At 37.4% G+C, this 27,834-nt stretch overlaps 1 protein-coding gene across 3 annotated transcripts in view; it reads right to left on the bottom strand.

Moving 5' to 3' along the window:
- The window catches only part of efna3b (ephrin-A3b), an 83,595-nt gene that overhangs the window by 13,729 nt on the left and 42,032 nt on the right, over window positions 1–27,834 (bottom strand). The window contains exons 1-4 of one of the 3 annotated variants that reach the window (XM_058084034.1): window positions 8,149–8,481; window positions 6,681–6,973; window positions 5,517–5,582; window positions 3,918–3,998 (exon numbers count right to left, since the gene is read on the bottom strand). In XM_058084034.1, coding sequence (XP_057940017.1) covers window positions 3,918–3,998; window positions 5,517–5,582; window positions 6,681–6,951 — 418 coding nt within the window. In that variant the 5' untranslated portion in view covers window positions 6,952–6,973; window positions 8,149–8,481. Of the gene's footprint in view, window positions 1–3,917; window positions 3,999–5,516; window positions 5,583–6,680; window positions 6,974–8,148; window positions 8,482–27,834 lie in introns of those variants that run through there. The other 2 variants (XM_058084031.1, XM_058084032.1) reach the window with 2 other exon arrangements.

The following is a 27,834-nucleotide window of genomic DNA, read 5'->3' as shown; positions in this document are numbered from 1 at the left end:
TTTAGCTAGTGACGCTACGAGCAGAATTTTATGCTGCCGATACCGATAAAGTTGATCCATGAGTGAAATCGGACGATACCGAACCATAAAAGTACGTATAAAACATATTACTTTTTTTTAGAGGATCAGTCGCTAACTTTAAGGAGATTTTGATCGCAAGATTAGCTCCATGGCGCTCTGGCAGGACCCCCAGTCGGAATCGAACCGCTTTTCGACATTTCCGTCTAACCTTTCCTCATTTTCGGCCTTCTTTGAACTACTTTGGTATCCCCAAATTCCCTCCCTGTGGGAGACTCATTTCGCTCCGGATGAGGGTGCATCGCCGGTCGTGGTTGTTTGTCGTCTCTCATGTGTGGCGCCCATTAGACGTCAGGGTGCCTGGTACAGGAACGTGGGCGCGAGACGGTCGCTATAGACTGGATACTGGAACGGGGGCAGAGCTGATGGGTGGATGTTATCGGCATTTTAAGCAGTTTTTAAAGTACATATCTGGGGGTTCAGCATCTTGTCCAAGGGTACTTTTGGGTACTTTGGCACGATCACGGGTGGACGGAGAATCAAACCCGCAACCTTTACATTGGGAGACTAAAATGACATTACTTTTTCTCATAATATTATGAGTTTATTCTCATAAAATTGCCATTTTTTTGTCTTCTTAGAATAAAACTGTCGTGAAATTCGGACTTTCTGGTAAAATTCTGGTAAAATGACAATAGCACATGCTAATCATGGCTGCCGGCCGCCCTGGGATGACCACCATTTTCCTTTTTCCTTTCCCACAGTGCTTGTCTTGTGCTCATGTTGTGTAAAAATGTGTTTATTTGTGCTTATGTATGCTGTACTCCTTGTTGTCGTTGGCCACAAATGGCCCTTGGGCCCCACTTTGGACACACCAAGGCTAGCATATTTCAACTTTCCGTTATACGTACGTATGTAAGTATGTAAGACAGCTAACATAGTTCAAATGTTACATGAAAATTCCCTGCACAGATAACATACTCATGTTTAAAGACGCCATCTTGAAATGGTTTCTCATTGGAAAACAATGGGAAGAAGAAGATGTTGCAAGTGTGACAGATGTGATGACCACCCGGCTGTGCTAAAAGCGTCCGAGTGACGAATGCAAACTTCTCATCGCTGACATCCAGCCCGATGTTCCTGGCAAAGGTCGTCCCGACACGTTCGTCAACGGTAATTGCTACGATAATAAACCCCATTAAAGAAAAAGCTTCTGATTTCTCCGCTAATGGCCGGACCTGCTGGTCAGATGCTGAAACCCGAGACCGCATGACGGGGCCCACCAGCTGCTCACACCACCTCACGTGAGACGGGGGGGGAAATTTAATAGGAGAGCTGTTACATTTAGGGGATGGGCGGATCGATACGCGGATCCATCATGTCGATACCGATGCTTGTATCGCTACAGTGGAACCTTGGTTAACAACATTAATTCCTTCCAGAAGCTCGGACTTAAACCAAAACGAACACTAACCAAATTTTTAACAAATTTTCCTATTTGGAATAATCTCAATCCAACGTTTACGTTTATAATTATAGTTTTACTAGCAAAAAACAAGTCAAAAATATCAATAATGGAAATCCTGGCCTTGTATCTGTTGGTATAGGCTCCGTATAAACATTTGCAGTATTCTCTCCCCCCCCCCCCCCCCCCATTATGTAATACAGAGTTGCGCTGAGGATGGCTAATTGTGAACGGGTTGTCCCGAGTGCGAAAGGTGAATAACAGTTATTAAAATAAAACGATGTCGCCACAAGTGTAATTGGCAGTCTAAGAGCGAGGGAGGAAACGAGGACACGCGTCTTTGTTTTTCCTGTATTCCACACTTCCTTCAGCGCCACAGATGCTTTTAATGTGCTTTTAATACGCCCTCCTGGGGGGGCGGGGGGGGGCGAACGTTCTTCCACCGAGGGCCACATAGTGGAAAATTAAATGCGACGTTAACACTTTGATATTTTATTGATATATTTTTGCAAGTGTAAAATTATTAGTATCAACTTCAGTCTTTGCTCTTTTTTTTTTTTACATTTTTGTAAAAAAATTAATATTTTATTTGTATTTATATTTATTTTATTAAACATGATATTTACTATTTTTACTGCATATTAATCAATTATTAAATTTTCACCCAACCTCATTTTCCAAATATGGAAACACACGAAAAACAAAGAAATCCAGCTGAATAGGTGCAGAGTCTGGAAGATCTAGAAAGCTTTCTGTGCCGGGTAAAAACTCGAATGAGTGAATATAATAGGTTTATTAATATTCTTAAATAATTATTTATTAATAATATTTAATAGTTCAAACCTATGTGCTTAAATTATTAAATTTTATTTATTTTATTTTATGTTATTTTCAGAAAATTGCAACTTTTTTCCCCTTCAGAATAATATTTTTTTGGTAATATTTTGTATTTATATTTCTATTTATTTTCGTGATGTTTGATATTGGCTTTTTTTTTTGCCAATAACTGATATTGTCCAACTCTCAATTTCCGATACGATATCAGCCGATACGGATATGTGTAGCATGACATATCAGGGTGGTTGCTAGGGCCGTCATATTTGTTTTAAAAGTAAAAAAAAAATGTAAAAAATAAAAATCTTTTCGTGAATTTTCTTCCTGTAATGATGACATTATGGCCTATAGCATTCAGGAGTTAGCACAACTAGCCTAGCTGTGGGAGCTACATTGCTAACATGATACAAGAACGTAACAAGAGGGAAAAAGAAGCTGACAGAAGATGAGTTCATTTGACCTGCAGCCATTTGCCACATCGGTGATGACTTTTCTTCTGACAGTTATGAGAAGAAACCGGCTTATTATCGCGCCGGCGGAGATTAACAACGCCATATTTTACAAGCTAGCGTGGAAGAGCGTGAACACACTTGACAGGAGATGAGGATTGATGCCCGCCGGTCCGGTTGCGCAACCGGCCGAGCCGCACGTGGCTGCCATGTTGTTGTTGCTGCTGTAAAGCGACCTACCGCATGTCGTGCGGAGACATTTAATTGCCGCTCATCCGTTGTTTACGACGCGGCCGCTCCCTTCTAATGGATGCCGACGCGGAAGCGGCGCTGACAGACTCGGCATCGGCCCTGTGACATCACCCTCGTCCTGATGAGAGCCGCGTCGGGCTGAACGCTCGCCAATATGTTGGAAATCCAACACTCACGGGTCAATACGCCGTCGTGGAAACTGACTCATCGTGTTTGTGATTCTCGGAAAGAGCACTCGGAACCAGACTTCCACATTCCAAAGCTTATCTAATAATTAATACTTCCATATTTTCCCCCTTAGCTTAAGATAAATAAACTACATATTATTACTACTACAATAGTAGTATAGAACACTACATTCACAATTCTGCCCTGTTTTTGGATTTCTATGCTCATTTAAACCAAGAATATGTTCAATTTGCTGCAATGATGTCAGCCTCCCTTTTCGCTCTGGGCTCCTCTGGCTCCCTCTAGTGGACAAAGGCAGCATTGTGCAGCCATAACCAATCAAATGCTTTGCTGGGAAGTAGTTAAATAGTTTTATTTTAATATATTCAACTCATATCGGTACTTGTTCTGTATATTTCTTACCTACGTACATTTTGAGTGTGAAGTTGCTGTGTGATGATTTTAGTGTTTAGCGGAAATTATAGTAACATATCAAAATCCTAATTAAAATAAAGGTTTGAAAGTATAAGGAAAAAATATAAAAATGTGTCTCAATTCAAAGTTCAAGAGGAAGAAATGACTCAGGAAGTGATCCTGGCGTTTTTATGACATCTGACATAAACATGGATGCTCCAGACCTAAGAGAGAGAGTCTAGCCGTGACCAGATGGGCCTGAGAGATATTTTCCACACTTCCGCAGGCTCAGGTGTGTAAAAGAAGACGTGACTCACCGTCGTCGTCAATGTTGAGGCCTGGCGTCAGCGTGTAGTCTGCCTCCGTTGGCTCCGCCCCATCGTCCACATCCGACGCTGCTGAGAGAGAGAAGAAACTGAAAAATCATTTTTTTTTACAAGAATAACATAATATGAAGAAAAATAACATTTTGGTAATATAAAGCTGAAATATTAACAACAAATAAAGTTGTATTATTTTGGGAAATTATGTTCTGTAAAAAAGTACAATGACAAGAATAAAGTCATAATATTAATAGCAAAAAAGATGAGAATAAACTTTCAATTTTACCAGAACAGACTTGTAATATGGTGAGGAGAAATAATGACATTTTTGTAGCAGAATGCTGAAATATTAAAGAAAAAAATATGCATTCATATTTTACGCTGTAATATTATGAGAAACAAACATCATTAAATAAAGTTGTCATTTTTGGTTATAGGTTGGCGATAAAGTTATTATAATTCAACAGGAAAACCAAAAAAAAAAGAAAACAGTAAAAACTGAAAAATCAGCAGTAATAGTATAACAATCAAATAAAATCCAAATATTAAGAGAAAAAAAAGTTACAATTTAACAAGAAAATTTGATTATTTTACGAGAATAACTTTGTAATATTATGAGAAAAAAAATTGTTGCAAAAAGTTGAAATATTCAAGAAAAAAAACTTAATAAAATAAGAATCAAACAAAACACAAAGATGTCATTTTTGGAAAAAATTAGGTTGAGAAAAAAATTACATTATGGGAATAACGTCAAAATATTACGGCAACAAAATCATAAAATTACAAGAAAATAATTTATTAAAAATACTTAAGAAGAAAGTTGAAATATTTGGAAAATTTCCAAAAACAAAAACAGCAAAACCGGGAAATAAAGCGCAAAGAAGGAAGTGGGTACTGATACTAATACTAATACTAATACTAATATACTAATATACTAATACTAGGCTCTTTTCCACCTATTCATTTGACAAGCTATAACTCCTTAGCACATCCTAATGTGTCGCTTTCCGAAATATCCAAGTTATCCTTCCATTTTTCCCTCAGCGGACCAAGCTTGGACATTCCTGACAGGAGACCGCGTGATAAGAGATGAAGGGCGATGCAGAGGTTGATATTCCAGGGATGGCAAGAGACAGGCCAGGGATCAAAGTGGGATAACCGTAGCCCGTGTCGGACCATAGCAACGGATTCTGACAAGGATGGCGGGAGAGGGGGAGGCGTGGGGGGGTGGGGGTGAGGGAGGACCATCAAAGACAGAAGTGAGGAGGTGAGTGAAGACAGAAGGAGACGCAGGGGAAAAAAAAATTCAGTAGTAGAGTGGAACCCACTGAAGTTGACAACCGCCACTATACTATAAATACTAAATTGTACTACAAATACTAAACTGTACTACAAATAAGAGTTTTACCGCTACTTTTAGCCTTTGTGTGCGCGCCCATAACCAAAGTGTCACGCCCGGGGCGAACGCAGCAGGTGTTGCCAACCGAGCGTGGTGGCCTGGTGCCCCGTCAGGACCCGAGCAGCTGTGTGGCTGCCGGTTGCCAGATGGGTTCCTGGTTCCGGGTGGAGAACAGGTCCAAGTGAGGGACTCACCTGTGGAGCAGCAGACGTACACGCGTAGTCTCAGGCAGCTGCGGCCGTGGTGATGGGTGGGCGTGGCTGTGGAAAAATATGTTCACGTAAGTACGACGCGTACTGCAGTTTTACAAACATATAGGAATAATTCATGCTGTTTTGTGGTTGAATATGGACTCAAAAATATGCATATTTAATTTTAGCAATTATTTAATATATTAATATTATAATAATATTAATTAATATATATATATATAATAAATATATAAAAATAAATAAAATATTAAATATAAATAATATACTAATAATATATTAACATTATTACATAATAATAAAAAATAAAAAATATATTAATTATAATATTATATTTATTATATTGATATAATATATTTTATATAATAGAATTATTATTATTTTACGTCCTCGTGAGTACGACACATACTGCAGTTTTCCAAACATATAATAATAATTCATGCTGTTTTGTGGTTGCATATGGACTCAAAAATAGGCATATTTAATTTTTTAGCAATTATTTAATATAATATTAATATTATAATAATAATTAATATATATAATAAATATATATAAAAATAAATAAAATATTAAATATAAATAACATACTAATAATATATTAACATTATTACATAATAAATATTAATATATGAATTATAATATTATATTTATTATATTAATATAATATTTTATATAATATAATTATTATTATTTTACGTCCTAAGTCTATGATGTCAAAGTCCAAGTCTTTGACGATACTGTAGGTTTGCATGACCTCACAACAGATCACAATAATCCCTGCACAGGCTACGCTAAGCTAAACCTCACTTCCTGTCGGATCCAAACTCAGCACCCGAACGCAGCAACACACAAGCATGAGTCGTATTTATGTCTTAAATGGCTTATTTTCTTTTATTGTGTCTACTATATTGGGTAAAGGTGACCATAGGGGTGCTATTTTATGTATAGAGGGCTCTAATCTAATGTTGTAATGGTGGCCATGACACTCACTTAGCATACTTCAAATACAGCGACATCTAATGGAGTTATTAAAAACAACATCAGGGGGTTGCCTACAGCCACGCCATAGCATTGGTTCTGTAGCTCCAAATTATTCCGGACAAGATATTCCATAAGAGTGTTCAGGCAACATCCTGGGACGCCACTCACAGATGTAGTAGTACTCCTGTCCAACGTGGAACTCGTAGCCTAGCGAGAAGGCGCTGTAGCGTTGGAACTTCTCGGAGAACTTGATGGGCGCGTGGGGGGCGTGGGGTCGGTTGCACTCCCACCTCTTGAAGCCCATCTGGGGGTCGCAGCTCCTGTAGCCGCGGTAACTGACCATGTAGAGGACGTACTGCTCGCTGGTGCCCACCATGCGCTGGCTGTCGTTGTAGTGCGGGCAGTAGATGTCCAGGTAGTCGTTGACGTTCACCTGCATGGTGTAGCCTTCACGCCGGAGACTGGACACAACGGAGAAAACAAAATGGCCGAACTGTCAACAACATAACTGACGGTTGACGACACAGGACGCTATTTTTCATGCGCGAGTGGACTTCCTGTCTCACATTTTAGTCCCAAATGCGACAATTTAGACCAGGGGTCTCAAACTCAATTTACCTGGGGGCCACTGGAGCTAGGGTCTGGGTGAGGCTAGGCCGCATCAGGTTAAAAAAAACAAAAAACTAAAAAAAAAAAAAATCTTAAAAATATAATAAAAATATTAATAAATATTAATTATATTAAATATTAATAAATATATATAATATAATAGTCTTCAATGCTTCTGCTATACCCTCCAATTTTTCATTGCTTTGGTTCTTTGCAAAAGCTCTGATAAAACATTAAATTATAAAAATTTGTTATAAATTATTATAAATTAATTTTTATTTATTATTAAATTATTAAATAAATGTTTAATGTTATTTTTTTATTTTTCGACACAAAATAAGATGGAAAAATAAATAAGCAAATCAAAAAACAAATGAAACAAGTGAAACAAATTAATTTTTATTTATTATTAAATAAATGCTTAATATTAATTTTTATTTTTTGACACAAAATAAGATGGAAAAATAAATAAGCAAATCAAAAAACAAATGAAACAAGTGAAACAAATTAATTTTTATTTATTATTAAATAAATGCTTAATCTTAATTTTTATTTTTTGACACAAAATAAGATGGACAAATAAATAAGCAAATCAAAAAAATGAAACAAATGAACAAATTAATTTTTATTTATTAAATTATTAAATAAATGTTTAATGTAATTTTTTATTTTTCAACATAAAATAAGATGGGAAAATAAATAAGCAAATCAAAAAACAAATTAAACAAATTAAACTTTCATATCAAGGCGGGGGCCTCAAACTAGCGTCCGGCGGGCCGCATTTTGCCCGCGGGCTGTGAGTTTGAGACCCCTGATTTAGACGCAGTTTGGTGTCCTGCATTAGCCCTGAGCTATTTCTATAGAGTTATTAATATCATAAAGCAGGTGTGTGTGTGTGTATTAGGTAAAGAAAGTGTCGCTAGCTCCTCAGAACGGACTCAGGACCCAAGAGCCACAGTTTCCTCTTCTTCTGGCATCCCCAAATCCCAAAGATCGTACATCAACCTGAACGCAACACTCTACTCACGTCAGCCATCAACGTCACAGCACAAAGCTCATATATCGGCATCAAACCTTAAAGAAAAAGACTACTTCTGACAGGAGAATAAGATGGGATTGTGTGTCCGTGTGTCATTTGTGTGACAAAATGAAAAATAAGCTGTTTCCCCCCTTGGCTCGATACCCGGAAATGAAGTTTCATCACGTGCCATTAAGAAGGCGCTGCACTGTTGAGCCACAAGAGGGCAGCAGAGTGACGTCATCCACCAGTCTCTCCTCGCTGCTTCTAGGTCAGCTCTCCGGGGAGATTATTATTCAGTTATTAAATGAAGATCGAAACACTACTCTCGGTGTCTTCTCCTGCCTCCATCACCTCTCACTTGCTCTTCCCTCCATGTCGCTTTTTTTTTTTTTTTTTTTTTACAAGAACATGAGGGGATAATGAAATGATGAGCATCCATCCTTGTCCTGCCTCTCTGCTCGCCTCTCTTCTCCCAAGATAATGTGTGGATTTTTGGTCCTGGCTTTATAATAATGCGCAATGCAGACATACAGTGGCTGTTTAATCAAGCAGCTGCAAAGGGAAGGAAGGAATGAACAAGCAACTCTTCTACTTTTAACCTTCCACCGTTTTACATTTCAATGCATAAAAAGAATCACATAATATTTGTTTATTGCATCAAGGATTTTTGACTTTGTCAGGAAACTCTATTTCAACAACATAAAAACAAAAAAAATATTAAAAAATGGTCTGGTTGAAATGATGACCACTGTGTTGTTAGGGTGGGTTTGGACCCGGTCCTAATAATATGACTATAAAGCAATATTTGGAGCCCCAACTGAAATCATAAGCGTCCAATTAGCCAACACAATGACAAACAGGTCATTTTCTCATCATGGAAGCTTCAGGGGATTCTCATTTTGACCGCTTTTCCAGTATACCAGTATATATTTCCAGTATACATGTGAGGTGGATTCACTCATTTGACTGGTGGCTGATGTCACATTTACAATTTGGATCATGGAAAGAATGGCAAGTTGAAATTAGGAGATACATAAGAAAGTCCAAATTATGAGATAGAAAGTCAGAATAATGAGATAAAAAGTTGAACTAATGAGATAAAAAGTCGAAATTACGAGATAAAGTCGAAATTTTGAGATAGAAAGTCATAATAATGAGATAAAAAGTTGAAATAATGAGATAAAAAGTCAAAATTATGAGATAAAAAGGTGAAATTTTGAGATAAGAAAGTTGAAATTATGAGATAGAAAGTCAAAATTACGAGATAAAAAGTTGAAATTTTGAGATAAGAAAGTCATAATAATGAGATAAAAAGACGAGATAAAAAAGTTGAAATTTTGAGATAAAAAAAGTTGAAATTATGAGATAGAAAGTCATAATAATGAGATAAAAAGTTGTAATAATGAGATAATAAGTTGATATAATGAGATAAAAAGTCAAAATTATGAGATAAAAAGGTGAAATTTTGAGATAAGAAAGTTGAAATTATGAGATAGAAAGTCAAAATTACGAGATAAAAAGCTGAAATTATGAGTTACATAAGAAAGTCGGAATTATGAGATAGAAAGTCATAACAATGAGATAAAAAGTTGAAATAATGAGATAAAAAGACAAGATAAAAAAGTTGAAATTTTGAGATAAAAAAAGTTGAAATTATGAGGTAGAAAGTCATAATAATGAGATAAAAAGTCGAAATAATGAGAAAAAGTCGAAATAATGAGATAAAAAGTTGAAATAATGTGATAAAATGTCAAAATTATGAGATAAAAAGGTGAAATTTTGAGATAAGAAAGTTGAAATTATGAGATAGAAAGTCAAAATTACGAGATACATAAGAAAGTCGGAATTATGAGATAGAAAGTCATAATAATGAGATAAAAAGTTGAAATAATGAGATAAAAAGTCAAAATTACAAGATAAAAAGTTGAAATTTTGAGATAAGAAAGTTGAAATTATGAGATAGAAAGTCATAATAATGAGATAAAAAGTCAAAATTAGGAGATAAAAAGTTGCAGTTTTTTCACTCATTTGACTGATGGCTGATTTCACATTTACAATTTGGATGATGGAAAGAATGTCAAGAAGTACAGAGAACCAAGATCTGGACCTGTTCTGCTTTTTGATTGCAGTTGATACTAAAGTTGTGTTGCTGAAAACAATCACTTTTTCTACCTTTTCTTGAAATGAATATATTATGGGTCAAAAGTGATTAGTGATTAATACTAAAATGAGAAAATAAATCAAAAGAGATATGTTCTATAGCTCTCAGTAATAGCCAGGAAACAATTATTATTATTAATATGATTCTTTTGAGGGTCATTTTACCATTTTTGGAAATTGAAATGGAGGGGTATAGTGACAAAAATGCCCACACCAAAAGTATTAAAAGCAACATTTTCATGTATGAGGAAGCCTAAGAAGGTAACCAAGACACAGGAAGCAAATTTGATGGTTATTGTTTTTAGTGTATTTTATAGCTGATTTAATACACGGGTCAAAAACCGACCCGCTAACATAGAGATGATACCAGAAAGCTAACATAAGAGATGATACCAGAAAGCTAACATAAGAGATGATACCAGAAAGCTAACATAAGAGATGATACCAGAAAGCTAACATAAGAGATGATACCAGAAAGCTAACATAAGAGATGATACCAGAAAGCTAACATAAGAGACGATACCAGAAAGCTAACATAAGAGACGATACCAGAAAGCTAACATAAGAGATGATACCAGAAAGCTAACATAAGAGATGATACCAGAAAGCTAACATAAGAGATGATACCAGAAAGCTAACATAAGAGATGATACCAGAAAGCTAACATAAGAGATGATACCAGAAAGCTAACATAAGAGATGATACCAGAAAGCTAACATAAGAGATGATACCAGAAAGCTAACATAAGAGACGATACCAGAAAGCTAACATAAGAGACGATACCAGAAAGCTAACATAAGAGATGATACCAGAAAGCTAACATAAGAGATGATACCAGAAAGCTAACATAAGAGGAAGGTTAACACCACCTTTCTCCACTCTTCCTTCTGTTGTTTACAACTGACTTTTACAGTCAGCAAAAACAGAGCCAATACGGTCGGGGTTAAAGGTCAAGGTGCTCTCGTCTCCTCTCGCTCACCGCCGAGGCGCTTTCTCACTCAAAACGTAAACAAAACAGCGTAAAACGCTTGAAGGGAGTTTGAAGTGACATTTATAGAGATTGCAGAAGAAAAGGATGCGAGATGGAGTGTGGATGAGTTGGGTTCCACCGGGGAGGCCCGGAATGCAGATCAACCAAGGGAGCAGCGGGAGCCAAAAATACGCCAAATGGAGAGTTTTAGCGCTTTCAAAGAATAGCAGGGGAGAAAACAAAAGGCAGGGAAATGAGCTCGGAGCATCTCCGGTAATCTAGAAGCAAATCCCTGCCTTAAGATAAAAGCAGCTTTTACAATCCCTACTGTGTGTGTGTGTGTGTGTGTGTGTACCTGATTTGCCTTTGAACAAGCATTTGTGTATGTAAGCGTGTGTATGTAAGTGTGTGTGTGTGTATGTAAGTGTGTGTGTGACAACCAAGCGATGAACTTTAATCTTCTAAACTGTATTGAAGAGCTGAAAAGCAAATCTAAAAGGGACGGTCATGCAAAGATGCGATTTAAATTTGACAATCTGGAGCCAATCTGGCACAGCGACTATCATAAATACTAAACAAGAAGATGGAAAATTATACTTTTTTTTCTTTATTTCACCTTTTTTCTTTTTTTTCTTCTTAGTAGACCTTGGTTATGTCATTTTCACATGTTGAAACCTTTTAACTCAGGGGTGTCCAAAATGCGGCCCAGAGGTCATTTGTTTTTTGTTGGCCCGTGGCATATTCTAAAATATATAATTTACCAAAAAAAAAAAAAAACTATGAAAATTGGACAAAAAATGCAGGAATTTTACAAGAATAAAGTCAAAATATTAAGAGAAAAATGCTATAAATGCTAAAGAACAAGTCTTGATTTCACAAAAACGATAAAAAATAGCATCATTTTAGTAGCATAACTTTGAAACGTTAAAGAAAAAAGATGATATATCTTTAAAGTCGTAGTACTATGTAATCCAGACTAAACAAAACAAAGATTGGCTGGCAACCAGTCCAGGGTGTACCCCTGCCTCATTCCCAAAGACAAGAAAAAAAATAATAAAAATAAAAAAATGATACTTAAATAAAGGACTACTATGTCTAAGTTACGGGAAGTTACCACCATGTTTATGGAACCCCTTATGATGACATGCTAGCATGCATGCTACATATACACCTAATCATCATTAGTTTTACTCTAACGAGAAAAATTATGTGAAAAACATTAAGTCATTTTAGCATAAAATCAGCTGTCATTTTACAAGAATAAAGCCAAAATATTAAAAAAAATAGCAATTTCTCAACAATGCCGACACCTCCAGACAGGAGTTGGTACGCTCCAAAGACAGGACACCGTGTACCTAGAAGAACAACCCAAGGAACCCTTCAGGTCACGATAAAGATCTCTCTTTGGAGGACACAAATTTGTCCCATTTTGGACATAGAAGAAGGATGGTTTGAAAGGACCGACGGCGGCCATCTTTGTTTGAAGTAGGGTACTTGCAAGTGTGTCGTACTTATGGAGGAAATGATGGAAGGCTGATGGGCGTCGTACGAGCCCAAGAAAACTGTATGAAGTTTGAAAAAGTATGAAATGAAGTATGAAAAAGAAGTTCATGATCATAAACATACGTATACGACCGCTCCAAAATTTGGGATCACTGGCAAAATTTCTTTGTTTTCCAAAGAAAAACTAATTTTTATGCATTTCACTAACATTTTTTTATCAATTTCACAAACAATTAAAATGAATCAGATGATTTTCAAAGAAGGATCTACATTTTTGCTACTATCAACAACTGTCAGTCCTCTGCATCAATCTCCTGGTATGGCTGCTAATCATGCTAAGCAAGTTCATCATTTTATAATGCTAATACATTATTAGAAAACCTATCTAAAAATCTAAACTAAAATCTCTTACCATGCTGTTAACTACTCCCTTCATAGAGCAGCACAAACTGAGTCTAACAAGGACAGAAAAACGCCTCACCTGGCAGCTGCACTTACAATAGTAGCCGTCAAAAAGCAGTGTCAGTATCAACAGTGAAGCGGCGACTTCAGGACTTCAGACTACATGGCGGGGGGCTAGGACGGTCGTGTCTACATACATATACATACATACACCCCGTTAGCATGCGTAGTACGTAAACAAGGATACGTTATTTAAGTCATTTTAATAGACAACGCACTTGCATGCAAAAGTAGCCAAGTTCTATTTAATATAGCTTCCTTAAAAAGCAACAAAGCAACACACGATGTGACAAACGACAATAAATAACAATAAATAAAGTCAAAGTTTTCATCAAATATGCTCTCTGATGATGTTTACCTTCGCTATTGAGAATAGAGCGATGCCGCTGGATGTCGGTGGAGAGCCCGTTTCCCTACGCAATCTTAATCCTCGGGATCACATTTCTTTAGCGAGCATTTGCATTTCAAAAATAACACATTTTCCATAAACGTGTGTGTGTGTGTTTGCATGTGTGTGTGTGCATAAGCATCCATTTAGAAATTGATTTTTGCGTTCTTTTCAAAATGCCCTAATGGATTTTTTATTTGCCTCAGTGGAGTTTATCAAATAATAGCACTCCTGGGAAATAAGAGGGAGGGAAAAAGGAAGGAAACAAAGTGGAGTTTGTGTCGGATCACTTCTCATTTCCTCTCCGGCAAAAGTGATGCTTGTGTGTTGATGCTGAGCAAGAACGAGGGGGGGGTGAGGTACGGGGGGGGTCTGTATCAGTGTCTCCACTAAAATGTCATTTCCACTACTCCCTCATTTATCATGGTTAATTGGTTCCAGACACAACCCTGATCAGGATTCCATATTTATAAATGGAATATTTTTGCAGTTAGAGCATAGAAAACCTGTTTAGGACCTAAATGCATTTTAACATTAGAGACCTCTAGGCATGAAATAACACCCCTATAGTCACCTTGACACTCTCATTACCCAATAAAGTGGAAATAATAAGATGTAAATATAAATGAATGAATAAATAAATAATATAAATATTATTAATAATAAATAAATAAATAAAATATAATATATTAATATTTAAATAAATATAATATAAATAATAAATATTAAAAAAATTAAAAAATATATTAAAAAATATAATAAATATAAATAAAACTTCTACCCATGTATGTTGCTGTACATGTGCTCGGGGAGCTGAGTTGGGGGCGGACAGGAAGTGGCGTTGGGGGTTCAAAGTTGAGTTTTAGCATAGCGTGGGTTAGCCTAGGCTAGGGATAATGGTGCCTGTTAAGTGATAATTCAAACACAACAATAAAAAAACAATAAAAGCCTGTTGTTCCAGCGATCAGATCTGGTGCTTGTGTGTCTCAGCTAACATTACAGTAGCATTACCGACACGCTACGTCTTTGAATGGGTCTCATATTTCTATTTCAGTTCATGTAGCAACTTTGATGCTGGACAATGCTTCATTTAGCCCAACAATTGGCGTCCGTTGGCGCCCGGCGGATTTACTCCGTCTCCATTATTTCCTGGCTTAACGAGTCTTTGCTACTTGCTGCATAAAAGCTCACCGGTGCCCTTTTTACCACACTCTCAGGTGAGACGCCGTATTACAAGGTACATTTTGTGCAGTGGCTTATTAAAAGCTCCGCGTCAATGAAAGGCAGACTTCCTTAATTGGAAATATTCAAATAATCTTATCAGCGGCCTTGAAAAATTGGCATGGAGACCATTAGCAAGACAAGAACGATAACGATAACGAGCTCGACCGTGCATGATTGAATTACACATGTAACCGGCTAATAAAAGCATCGTTTGGGAATTTAAGTGTCTAGTATTGTATAGGGAGATAATGTCTATCTGCGGTAATTGTTTAAGCTCCTACTGTATCATATGTAGCACTTAGCCCCGAGCTAATGCAGGCGGCTAATGAAGTTCCCTTGGCAGGAAACGATCATGGCTTATAACCCAGGCCGATTGAAATCGCAGGTCATTACTCAACGTAACAGTTTTTTGGCTTATGTCATACAAGAAAAGGCTAACATCATCACGCAGCGACTTAACATGAAACAGGTAAATATAAGAGAAGCAGTGGAGAATAATAACAACTATGTTGCAGGCCGCGCGGTGGAGAAGTGGTTAGGTCTGGTATTAATTAACTGTGCTAAACATGGGACTATCGTATGGGAATGTTTTTTTCTGGAAAATAAGGGAAACAGAATTCCAACAGAATTTCCGTCAAAATGTAAAATAAAATATTTAGAAAAAATTTACAGAAAAATGGGCGACTAGCGCAGATTTTAACCCGCAGTTGTGTATTTTTTTTTATTATTATTATTTTTTTTTTAGAGTTGCACTACTCGTTTGGCACCGAGATTGCCCAATTAAAGCTTATTTATTCGAATAATACACAATGCCATCCCTGCATGACTAACGGGTGTGATCACACACACACACACACACACACACACACACACACACACACACACACACACACACACACACCAAATGAGACGCCCCGTCAGTTGAGCTGAGCCATTAAGACATACATTGATGTGTTACTAATGAATCCGTCTAATTATGTCCACGCTCAATTATACCTTAGCAGTTACAATGGAGGATACAAGCGGGCATAACGAGCCGACCACCTCCTACGACTAAAACTAACGGGGGAAATTGGATGCGCTAATTGTTCCATTAGCGCGGGGCAATCTCGCTTTGCATTGGTTCTGAACTCCTGTATCCATAATGTGAGCAAATAAGCAAATGGTTAACGATCAGTTCATTGATTATTATGCCCATCCCAGAATTATACACATGAATTATTTGCATAATGAGATGTACGTATTTGTGTAAGTTACATTTTCCAAAATATGCACACCTGCTGTGTTGCATGTGTTATTATTTTTCCGACAATTATGCCACATGGTGGCGCCGTTATGAAATCCCAAATTTCACACACCGACTTGAAATTTCTCACATAATTTTGTTTTGGGGCGGCACGGTGGTCGAGTGGTTAGCGCGCAGACCTCACAGCTAGGAGACCAGGGTTCAATTCCACCCTGTGTGGAGTTTGCATGTTCTCCTCGTGAGGAAAAAGCGGTAGAAAATGAATGAATGAATTTTTGATTTCAATGAACTTTTTCATGTTTGGCTGAATCAACTCCGGAGTTGGTACACACACCTTAAGGGGACCGGCGAACACATGCGTGTCAAATTTGAGCAAAATATGTTGAAAGACGGGCGGTATGGTGGTCGAGTGGTTAGCGCGCAGACCTCAAAGCTAGGAGACCAGGGTTCTTTTTTATTTGAACTTTTTCATGTTTGGCTGAATCAACTCCGGAGTTGGTACACACACCTTAAGGGGACCGTCAAACACATGCGTGTCAAATTTGAGCAAAATATGTTGAAAGACGGGCGGTACGGCGGTCGAGTGGTTAGCGCGCAGACCTCACAGCTAGGAGACCAGGGTTCAATTCCACCCTTGGCCATCTCTGTGTGGAGTTTGCATGTTCTCCTCGTGGGTTTCTTCCGGGTACTCCGGTTTCCTCCCACATTCCAAAAACATGCTAGGTTAATTAGCGACTCCAAATTGTCCATAGGTATGAATGTGAGTGTGAATGGTTGTTTGTCTATATGTGCCCTGTGATTGGCTGGCCACCAGTCCAGGGTGTGTACCCCCGCCTCTTGCCCGAAGACAGCTGGGATAGGCTCCAGCACCCCCCGCGACCCTCGTGAGGAAAAAGCGGTAGAAAATGAATGAATGAATGTTTGGCTGAATCAACTCCGGAGTTGGTACACACACCTTAAGGGGACCGGCGAGCACATGCGTGTCAAATTTGAGCAAAATATATTGAAAGATGGGCGGCACGGCGGTTGAGTGGTTAGCGCACAGACTTCACAGCTAGGAGACCAGGGTTCAATTCCACCCTGTGTGGAGTTTGCATGTTCTCCTCGTGAGGAAAAGCGGTAGAAAATGAATGAATGAATTTTGTTTTGACTGAAGGACCCAATTATCACCCCCTAGCTGTGAACTGTTTTTTTTTTGTTTTTAAATCACCTTTGGAATAAAAACGCACAATTATTTTCGTAGAATTCTTCTGAAAATGGATCGTCCACTGACGATAACTTTTTAATGTTTGGCTGAATCAACTCCGGAGTTGGTACACACCTTAAGGGAACCGGCAAGCACATGCGTGTCAAATTTGAGCAAAATATGTTGAAAGATGGGCGGTACGGCGGTCGAGTGGTTAGCGCGCAGACCTCACAGCTAGGAGACCAGGGTTCAATTCCACCCTTGGCCATCTCTGTGTGGAGTTTGCATGTTCTCCCCGTGCATGCGTTGGTTTTCTCCGGGTACTCCGGTTTCCTCCCACATTCCAAAAACATGCTAGGTTAATTAGCCACTCCAAATTGTCCATAGGTATGAATGTGAGTGTGAATGGTTGTTTGTCTATATGTGCCCTGTGATTGGCTGGCCACCAGTCCAGGGTGTGTACCCCCGCCTCTTGCCCGAAGACAGCTGGGATAGGCTCCAGCACCCCCCGTGACCCTCGTGAGGAAAAAGCGGTAGAAAATGAATGAATGAATGTTTGGCTGAATCAACTCCGGAGTTGGTACACACCTTAAGGGAACAGGCGAGCACATGCGTGTCAAATTTGAGCAAAATATGTTGTTATAGTTGTTCACAAAACCTGTCCGATGCTACATATATGCTAGCGCAGCCCACAAGGGGGCGCCACAAATGTCATTCACGGTGGTGTGTGAAAAAAATGAGGACGCACCACAAAACAGTCAAAGTAGTCCAGCCATGTTTCAATTGATGCTATTCAGAATTGAAAAGCCATTAAACCTCCTGAGGCCGGAATTCTCATCTCAGTCTGCAGCACAGATATACCAACATAGTGTGTGTGTGTGTGTGTGTGTGTGTGTGTGCGCGTGTGCGGTTCCAATCAGGCAGCAGAATGGAGGATAGAAGTGAACATCTCCCCCGCTGAATGGAGACTCCCAGACATGTGTAGCATGACTGAAGCCGGCATCAAACACAAGAGGAGAATCTTCCTACTCCAACTCCCTCGGCTCGCAATCCTCTTTTCTCCTCGCCTCCGTGTTCTCGTTCCACGTGAGCGCACATGAAAGTTAAAAACACATTTAAGTGTTGTTTGATGCGGATGCTATCTTGGGCGCCGTATTGGCCGGCGTGCATGTTTCAAACCGGGGTTGCACTTTTACGGCTACTTTTTCACCGAAATCAAAGCTAGTCATTTTCTTGTGAGTTTCACCACAGACACCAGAAAAATGGCCGATTTGTTGAACATGGTGGACCCCGACGTGATGAGCGGGTTCCACTGGATTTGGTTCATTTAGACCCGGGGTGTCGAAACAATGCCGGCTGAAGCTCATGGTAGAAATAAATTGAAATAAAAGTGGAAATTCACTTATCAAGGTTGGGTCCGGAAGCAATTAACAGTGATAAATGAGGGATACATACAAATACATACAAATATTGAAGTGACCCCCGCATGCTTTGATGGTCATTAAAATGTTTATAAATACATATTTGTCCAAATACCAACTAGAATTTACAAATACAGTAAACCTCGGATATATCGGATTCAATTGTTCCCACTGGTTTTGTCCGATATAAGCGAAATCCATTATATGCGTATACCGGAAAATGTCCGTTTTACGCATATATGGGATTTATATCCGGTATATGCGTAAATGGGATTTTATCCGTTATAAAAAGGCACTTCCTTGACTATGTTTCCAATGTACCTGGACGCGCAGGCAATGCTGCAAACGCTGCAAATGACGTCGTATAGCGGCCTGTCACGATTCGGCCAATCGGAGCGCCACGATGCGGCCATCCGATATAAAAAAATGTGTCTTTTCGGGTTTGCTAGCATATGAGTTAATTGTCACCGGTATGCGACCAAATGTGTCACAGTGTAACAGTCTGACTTATGTAAAGGAAAACATCATCACACAGCAACTTAACACGAAACAGGTAAACAAGACAAGCAGTGGAGAATAATAACGACTATGTTGCAGGCCGTGCGGTGGAGAAGTGGTTAGGTCTGGTATTAATTAACTGTGCTAAACGACGGACTATCGTATGGGATTTTTTGGGGGGGGAAATAAGAAAAAACAAGGGTCTTCCAACAGAATTTCCGTCAAAATGTAAAATAAAATATGAAGAAAAAATGTACAGAAAAATGGGGGACTAGCGCGGATTTTAACCCTCAGTCGTGTGTTTTTTTTTTTTTGTGCTTAATTTGCTTCTTTATTGACTTTGTAGTTTTATCAAGTACGTTCCAATCATTTCTGGCGGGGGGGGGGGGGGGGGGGGGTGTTTGTGTTCCCACAGCCGTGACACGAGCGATGGCGGAGCAGACGGCGGAAGCGGTGGCGAGCCAGCGAAGGCGGTCCTGCGCACCGAGCGAGATGGGGGGGTTTGGCGTTGTTGGCAAAGCTCTGCTATGATTGATGCTGATCCAGTCGGACGGCCGCGTATAGACTCAGCACTCGGCGGGACATTACCCTCTGACCCGCCTATTGATTCCGAGGGCCGCCCTGACCCCCCGCTCGCGCCAGAAAAAGTGAATCCACTGGTGGAGATTGATAGTTGGGAGGCATCCTGATCAATGTCCCGCATAACAATGGCTCCCCGTCCTCCTGCTGCTTCCCTGCGATGGCACTCTGTCCTCCTGACTGATATGTTTGGGTCGGCCGCTAAAGGCTCCGATATCAGCGCTACGGGGAAAAAAAAAAAAAAAGAGAGCTCAAGCGCCGTTTCCAACCATAACAACATTACTCAAGCCCGTCTCCCGAGCCACGTTTAAGTAAAGATCCGCAGGAAAAAATATTGTTTGCCAGACAGGAGGATGATGGGAGTTAGGAGGAAAAGATTCTTGGCTTAGATAATATTTACTTAAACCGCAAAGGCCAATGGGAACTACCTTCATAGACATCACTAAGGAAGACAACCGTTTTTGGTTTCTAAACGCTGAACTTCGGCTTTTTATCTCATTATTATGACTTTCTATCTCATAATTTCAACTTTCTTATCTCAAAATTTCAACTTTTTATCTCATAATTTCAACTTTTTATCTCATTGTTATGATTTTCTATCTCATAATTTCGACTTTCTTATGTATCTCATAATTTCAACTTTTTATCTCGTAATTATGACTTTCTAGCTCATAATGTCAACTTTTTTATCTTAAAATTTCAACTTTTTTATCTCGTCTTTTTATCTCATTATTATGACTTTCTATCTCATAATTTCAACTTTTTTATCTCGTCTTTTTATCTCATTATTATGACTTTCTCTCTTTTTCATCTCGTAATTTCGACTTTTTATCTCATATTTCAACTTTTTATCTAATTATGACCTTCTATCTCATAATTTCAACTTTTTAATCTCAAAATTTCAACTTTTTATCTTGTCTTTTTATCTCATTATTATGACTTTCTATCTCATAATTTCAACTTTTTTTATCTCAAAATTTCAACTTTTTATCTCGTAATTTTGACTTTTTATCTCATTATTTCAACTTTTTATCTCAAAATGTCAACTTTTTTTATCTTGTCTTATCTCATATTATGACTTTCTATCTCAAAATTTCAACTTTTTATCTCATTATTTTGACTTTTTATCTCATTATTTTGACTTTTTATCTCATTATTATGACTTTCTATCTCATAATTTCAACTTCATCTCAAAATTTCAACTTTTTATCTCATTATTATGACTTTCTATCTCATGATTTCAAGTTTTTATCTCAATTTCAACTTTTTATCTCGTCTTTTTATCTCATTATTATGACTTTCTATCTCATAATTTCAACTTTCTTATCTCAAAATTTTAATTTTTTTATCTCATTATTATGACTTTCTATCTCATAATTTCAACTTTCTTATCTCAAAATTTTAATTTTTTTATCTCATTATTATGACTTTCTATCTCATAATTTGGACTTTCTTATGTATTTCATAATTTCAACTTGCCATTCTTTCCATGATCCAAATTGTAAATGTGAAATCAGCCATCAGTCAAATGAGTGAATTCACCTCACATGTATACTGGAAATATATACTGGTATACTGGAAAAGCGGTCAAAATGAGAATCCCCTGAAGCTTCCATGATGAGAAAATGAGCTGGTTGTCATTGTGTTGGCTAATTGTACACTTATGATTTCAGTTGGGGCTCAAAATATTGCTTTATAGTCATATTATTAGAACCGGGTCCAAACCCACCCTAACAATACAGTGGTCATCATTTCAACCAGACCATTTTTTAATAATTTTTTTGTTTTTATTTTGTTGAAATAGAGTTTCCTGACAAAGTCAAAAATCCTTGATGCAATAAACAAATATTATGTGATTCTTTTTATGCATTAAAACCTAAAAGGGGTCGTTTTAGAGGAGGGTAAAGCGCCCATGGGGACAACGCTACTGTACTCCACGGTACTACAAATGTAAAAAAAATAAATTAATAAAAGATCAGAAGAAGCGCTTGGAATAATTTTCCGCAGTAATTCAGCCTAAGTCTGATATCTAAGACAAGTTGGACACAGGTCGCGGGTTTTCATGACTGGAGGTCTGGGGAGACTAAAGCTGAAAAAAGCCTAATGGGCTTCCAAGACAAAACCACAGCTGGCTTTCAACATTAGTCTCCATGGCAACAGATGAAGCCCTCGCTTTTGTAGACAAAAAAAAAAGAGGTTGTGGGGTGTTCGGGGGTGGGGGGGGACCGGAGTTCATTGCTTGGTGTTCGTGCTCATCCATTGCCTTTTTATCCACATCCCTCCTTGGCCTCCCTAATGGCTAATTAAGTAGCACTTACTGCCGCTGCACATTATCACAAATCATCAGCTATTACGGCGCTAAATTGCGTTCCGGCCTGATTTTTTCCAGAGGAGACTGTTTTTTTTTTTTTTTTTTTTTTTCTCTGTCTCAATTTGGCTGCAAAATGAACAAAGAGCGAGGCTAAGAGTAGCGTGCCAAGCCGAGTGGATGGTGGGCGGGGGGGGGGGGGGGGGGGGGGTGGGGTGGTGATACTGACAAAAACATCATCAGTAGGATAGTTACTCCAAAACTTAACATTTGGACTCTTTTCCAGCCGTTACTTCCTGTTCTGCGTTTTATTTTGTTGTGTCTGCTTCCTGTTTGAACTGAACGCATTAACTGCAGTATGATTGGAGGAAGCTTGGGAGCACACCTGTCTTTCAGTTGGAATCCGGGTTCTATTTAGTTTCGGTCACAACATCGGTCCCTAACCACCGTTCCGGTCATGAGAAATTTTTTTTAAATGTATTTTTAAAAGAAAGACGGCCATCATGTTATTCAAAAAGTAATATACAGTCAAAAATCACACAGTTTATGTTGACGACTAGTTGTTGTAATCGTATTTTGGTCAAACATTCCTTTTTTTAATTTTAATTTTAATTTTAATTTTTATTTTAATTTTAATTTTGTAAAAAAAAACGGGTGAGGTTCCCCGTGTTGAGTCAAATTAAGCCACGGGCCGCACATTTGTTCACTTCCTGCTTTCTTTTTTTTAAATTTAAGTTTTTTAAAGTCTTTTTTTAATTAAAATTTAAAATTATATATTTAAATTTAAATTAATGAATAATTTTTTTTAAATTAAAATTATATATTTAAATTTAAATTAATTAATACACATTTTAATTTTAATTTTAATTAAGTGAAAAAAGACGGGTGAGGTTCCCTGTGTTGAGTCAAATTAAGCTGCAGGCTCCACTCAATTAAAATTAAAATTAAAATTAAAATTAAAATTAAAATTAAAATTAAAATTAAAATTAAAATTAAAATTAAAATTAAAATTAAAATTAAAATTAAAATTAAAATTAAAATTAAAATTAAAATTAAAATTAAAATTAAAATTAAAATTAAAAAAATAATATACAGTCAAAAATCACACAGTTTATGTTGACGACTATACTATTTTTTAGTTATTCTTGGTCACAAATGCTAATACTACTGCCTTCTAACTTCCTCGTTCTTGTCAGAGGGCACACTGCTGATTGCAGAAACTGCCCCAACTCCATATTTTTTTTTAATGCTTTACAGGCATTCTAGTTCAAGAAAAGTTCAACCTTGCTGGAGGTCCGTGCTGATTACTAGTTTTCTTTTTTTTTTTTTTTTTTACAAGAGTCAAAACCTCAGACAAAAAGCATCTTATTTTTGTGGTTAAAAACAATTAATCAACCCGACAAGACAGATGGTTTTCTTCATAAAAGTATTTTCTTCCATGAATCCATACGGAGAAGAGCCAAAATAAACTGATTGGAAAGAGGCACGCACTTTTAAAACCTCAAGTCGACCACCGACGATAATGAATTCCATGTCTGTAGAAGAAAAAAAAAAAAAACGCAACCATTGCAAATAAATAGGAAGCATATGCTCGACCCATGCGGACACAAGACAGGAAGCACATCAACAACTTGATATGTTGCGTTCCATCCCATCCGTCATATCATTAACAACTAATCAAAGTAGTAGTAATTTCCATACAGTAGTACTACAACAAAAGTCATATTTAAACCACAACTGTCTTTGGAAGTCACATTGACTTCACCTCTTCTTCTCATTTGAAGCATCTTTTGATGCACTGGGAAGCGTCGACTTAATTACATGTTGCGAAAAGAAAGTGAGAACAGATGGTTCATTTAAGAGTTCGGCGCTCAATTTTCCATGAAGAAAAATAATTATGCGGCAAGAAAGCAATGGAGCGAAACATTGTAATGGAGAAACAATGATCAGAGTCATTTCATCTCAGGCATCGTATGTGCCATTTCTTTATCCTCTTTCCCACCCCCCCGCCCCCTTTATGAAAACATATTGGTATGCTTAGGGTTACACAAAAGTAGACCAAAGAGAGTTATCAGCTAGCTAGATGCCGCCAAATGGACAGTGGAGCCAGGCAAAATGTATAAACAAAGACGGTAGAATAGTCGTAGAATAGACGTCCCTTGTCAATGCTTCTATCTGGTTGGCTCATATTTTATATGCTAATGGTAATAGTTATGGTTTTATTTCATTTGAACATGCATCAGATTCCAATTGAATGCATCCCATAATCAGTTCCCAGTTCCACATGTCCAAAAGGAGTAGGAAGAAGCAAAGCTTATTAAATCCTACCCCTCCATCTCGTACTTTTACAATCAGTAACTGTTGCATTTGTTCACTTCCTGCTTTCTTTTTTTAAATTTAAGTTTTTTAAAGTCTTCTTTTACTTAATTAAAATTAATTTTAAAATCCATTAAAATCTGTTAGTCGAGGTCAGGGGTTGTTGTATTCGTATTTTGGTCAAACATTCCTTTTTTTGACACAAAATTTAAATTTTAATTTAAAATTTTTTTATTTTAATTTAAAACATTTTAATTTTAATTTTAATTTTAATTTTAATTTTAATTTTAATTTTAATTTTAATTTTAATTTTAATTTTAATTTTAATTTTAATTTTAATTTTAATTTTAATTTTAATTTTAATTTTAATTTTAATTTTAAATTTTAATTTTAATTTTGTGTCAAAAAAAGGAATGTTTGACCAAAGTACGAATACAACAACCCCTGACCTCAACTAATGGATTTTAATGGATTTTAAAATAAATTAAAATTAAAATTAAAATTAAAATTAAAATTAAAATTAAAATTAAAATTAAAATTAAAATTAAAATTAAAATTAAAATTAAAATTAAAATTAAAATATTTTTCTTTTTATCACAAAGTCAGACCATTTAGTCAAAGTCTGGAGCCCTGAGCTAACTAACCAACTAGCAAAGGTCTGTTAGTCAAGGTCAGGGGTTGTTGTAATCGTATTTTGGTCAAACATTCCTTTTTTTGACACAAAGTCAAAAGCCAAAGCGAAACCACGCTTTCGATTTCAACCATCTTCCCATTGAACTCCATTTGGAAGTGAACCGGTGTCATGAAGTCATTCCAATAGGATTGCATTAAAGGGGCAATAAAAGGCAGGGTATTCTGTAACCCATCTGGTGTGTTTTGGGGCTTTTCTTGTCAGTATTTCCTGCTGTGGTTGATTCTCTCCAGTGAGCATGCTCCTGTCAGACTCGACAGTCAATCAGTGAACATCCTTCTTCACCCCCCCCCCCCCCACCACCCCCACGTCCGTCCTTATCTCGGCTTCCATTTCATATTTCAGCTTCCATCTTTTTGACGTGCTTCTACCGCCACACCTCAGCCTCCTTGTCTTCCCTCCACTGGCCCGTCAACGCGTCTTCCATGCCCCCCCCCCCTTCCCCGCTGCCTCGCTCCTGATGTCAATATGTCTTTCCGTGCGGTGGCCAGCTGTCAATCATCACATGACAGTCAGCAAAATGTGCATTGGTGCAGACCTGTGTGAGTGTGTATTCAATAAAACATCACACGGAGACCACTTGCTTCATCCTTGCGGCGTCGCGCCTCTCATGAGACATGTCTTATGAGGTCTCATCACTGGTGGGGGGGGGGGGGGGGGGGGGGGGGGGGCTCCGTAAGGAACCGTTGAAGCACTGGAGAATTAAACTATACAACTACTGCTTGAACTTTGGACACAAAGGTTGCTTGATAAAACCAATGACGGATCAGGTTTTACGTAGCCCCATTGACCGACACAAGCTGGAACCAGTTAGAAGCCGACTGGTACACCTAGTGGAAGGGTAGCACCCCTGCGAGGGTGGAACTCATCCATCCATCCATCATCTTCTGCTTATCCAAGGGCAACCCTACAACTCTTACAGTATTCCGTACTTTCAATGAATAAAAATATCGACCCTTTCTAGCTAGCAAGATAAAAAGCTACATGCTAAGCTAGTTAGCCTGTAAACAATGAAATGATCTAATTCAATCTCTCAATCTCAAACTAACAGCAATTAATCCAGAGTAAAAATATCGACCCTTTCTAGCTAGCAAGATAAAAAGCTACATGCTAAGCTAGTTAGCCTGTGAAAAAAGAAATGGTCTAATTCAATCTCTCAAAATCAAACTAACAGTAATTAATCCAGAGTAAAAATATCGACCCTTACTAGCTAGCAAGATAAAAAGCTACATGCTAAGCTAGTTAGCCTGTGAACAAAGAAATGATCAAATTCAATCTCTCAATCTCAAACAGCAATTAATTCAGAGTAAAAATATAGACCCTTACTAGCTAGCAAGATAAAAAGCTACATGCTAAGCTAGTTAGCCTGTGAACAAAGAAATGATCGAATTCAATCTCTCAATCTCAAACAGCAATTAATCCAGAGTAAAAATAGACCCTTTCTAGCTAGCAAGATAAAAAGCTACATGCTAAGCTAGTTAGCCTGTAAACAAAGAAATGATCTAATTCAATCTCTCAATCTCAAACTAACAGCAATTAATCCAGAGCAAAAGTATCGACCCTTTCTAGCTAGCAAGATGAAAAGCTACGTGCTAAGCTAGTTAGCCTGTGAACAAAGAAATGATCAAATTCAATCTCTCAATCTCAAACAGCAATTAATTCAGAGTAAAAATATTGACACTTACTAGCTAGCAAGATAATAAGCTACGTGCTAAGCTAGTTAGCCTGTAAACAAAGAAATGATCAAATTCAATCTCTCAATCTCAAACTAACAGCAATTAATTCAGAGTAAAAATATCGACCCTTACTAGCTAGCAAGATAAAAAGCTACATGCTAAGCTAGTTAGCCTGTAAACAAAGAAATGATCAAATTCAATCTCTCAATCTCAAACTAACAGCAATTAATCCAGAGTAAAAATATCGACCCTTACTAGCTAGCAAGATGAAAAGCTACATGCTAAGCTAATTAGCCTGTGAACAAAGAAATGATCAAATTCAATCTCTCAGTCTCAAACTAACAGCAATTAATCCAGAGTAAAAATATCGACCCTTTCTAGCTAGCAAGATAAAAAGCTACATGCTAAGCTAGTTAGCCTGTGAACAAAGAAATGCTCAAATTCAATCTCTCAATCTCAAACAGCAATTAATTCAGAGTAAAAATATTGACACTTACTAGCTAGCAAGATAATAAGCTACGTGCTAAGCTAGTTAGCCTGTAAACAAAGAAATGATCAAATTCAATCTCTCAATCTCAAACTAACAGCAATTAATCCAGAGTAAAAATATAGACCCTTACTAGCTAGCAAGATAAAAAGCTACATGCTAAGCTAGTTAGCCTGTAAACAAAGAAATGATCGAATTCAATCTCTCAATCTCAAACAGCAATTAATCCAGAGTAAAAATAGACCCTTTCTAGCTAGCAAGATAAAAAGCTACATGCTAAGCTAGTTAGCCTGTGAACAATGAAATGATCTAATTCAATCTCAAACTAACAGCAATTAATCCAGAGTAAAAATAGACCCTTTCTAGCTAGCAAGATAAAAAGCTACATGCTAAGCTAGTTAGCCTGTGAACAAAGAAATAATCTAATTCAATCTCTTAATCTCAAACTAACAGCAATTAATCCAGAGTAAAAATATCAACCCTTTCTATTTAACAAGCTAACAAACCACAGAGCCGTCAAACTAGCTACTAGCCAAGCAAACTACGAACTAACAGCAATGAATCCTGGGAAAAAAAA

The sequence above is a fragment of the Doryrhamphus excisus genome, chromosome 10 (genome assembly GCF_030265055.1).
Source record: "Doryrhamphus excisus isolate RoL2022-K1 chromosome 10, RoL_Dexc_1.0, whole genome shotgun sequence".
In the NCBI taxonomy this organism is placed as follows: domain Eukaryota; kingdom Metazoa; phylum Chordata; class Actinopteri; order Syngnathiformes; family Syngnathidae; genus Doryrhamphus; species Doryrhamphus excisus.
This window is presented reverse-complemented; position numbering and strand designations above follow the sequence as displayed.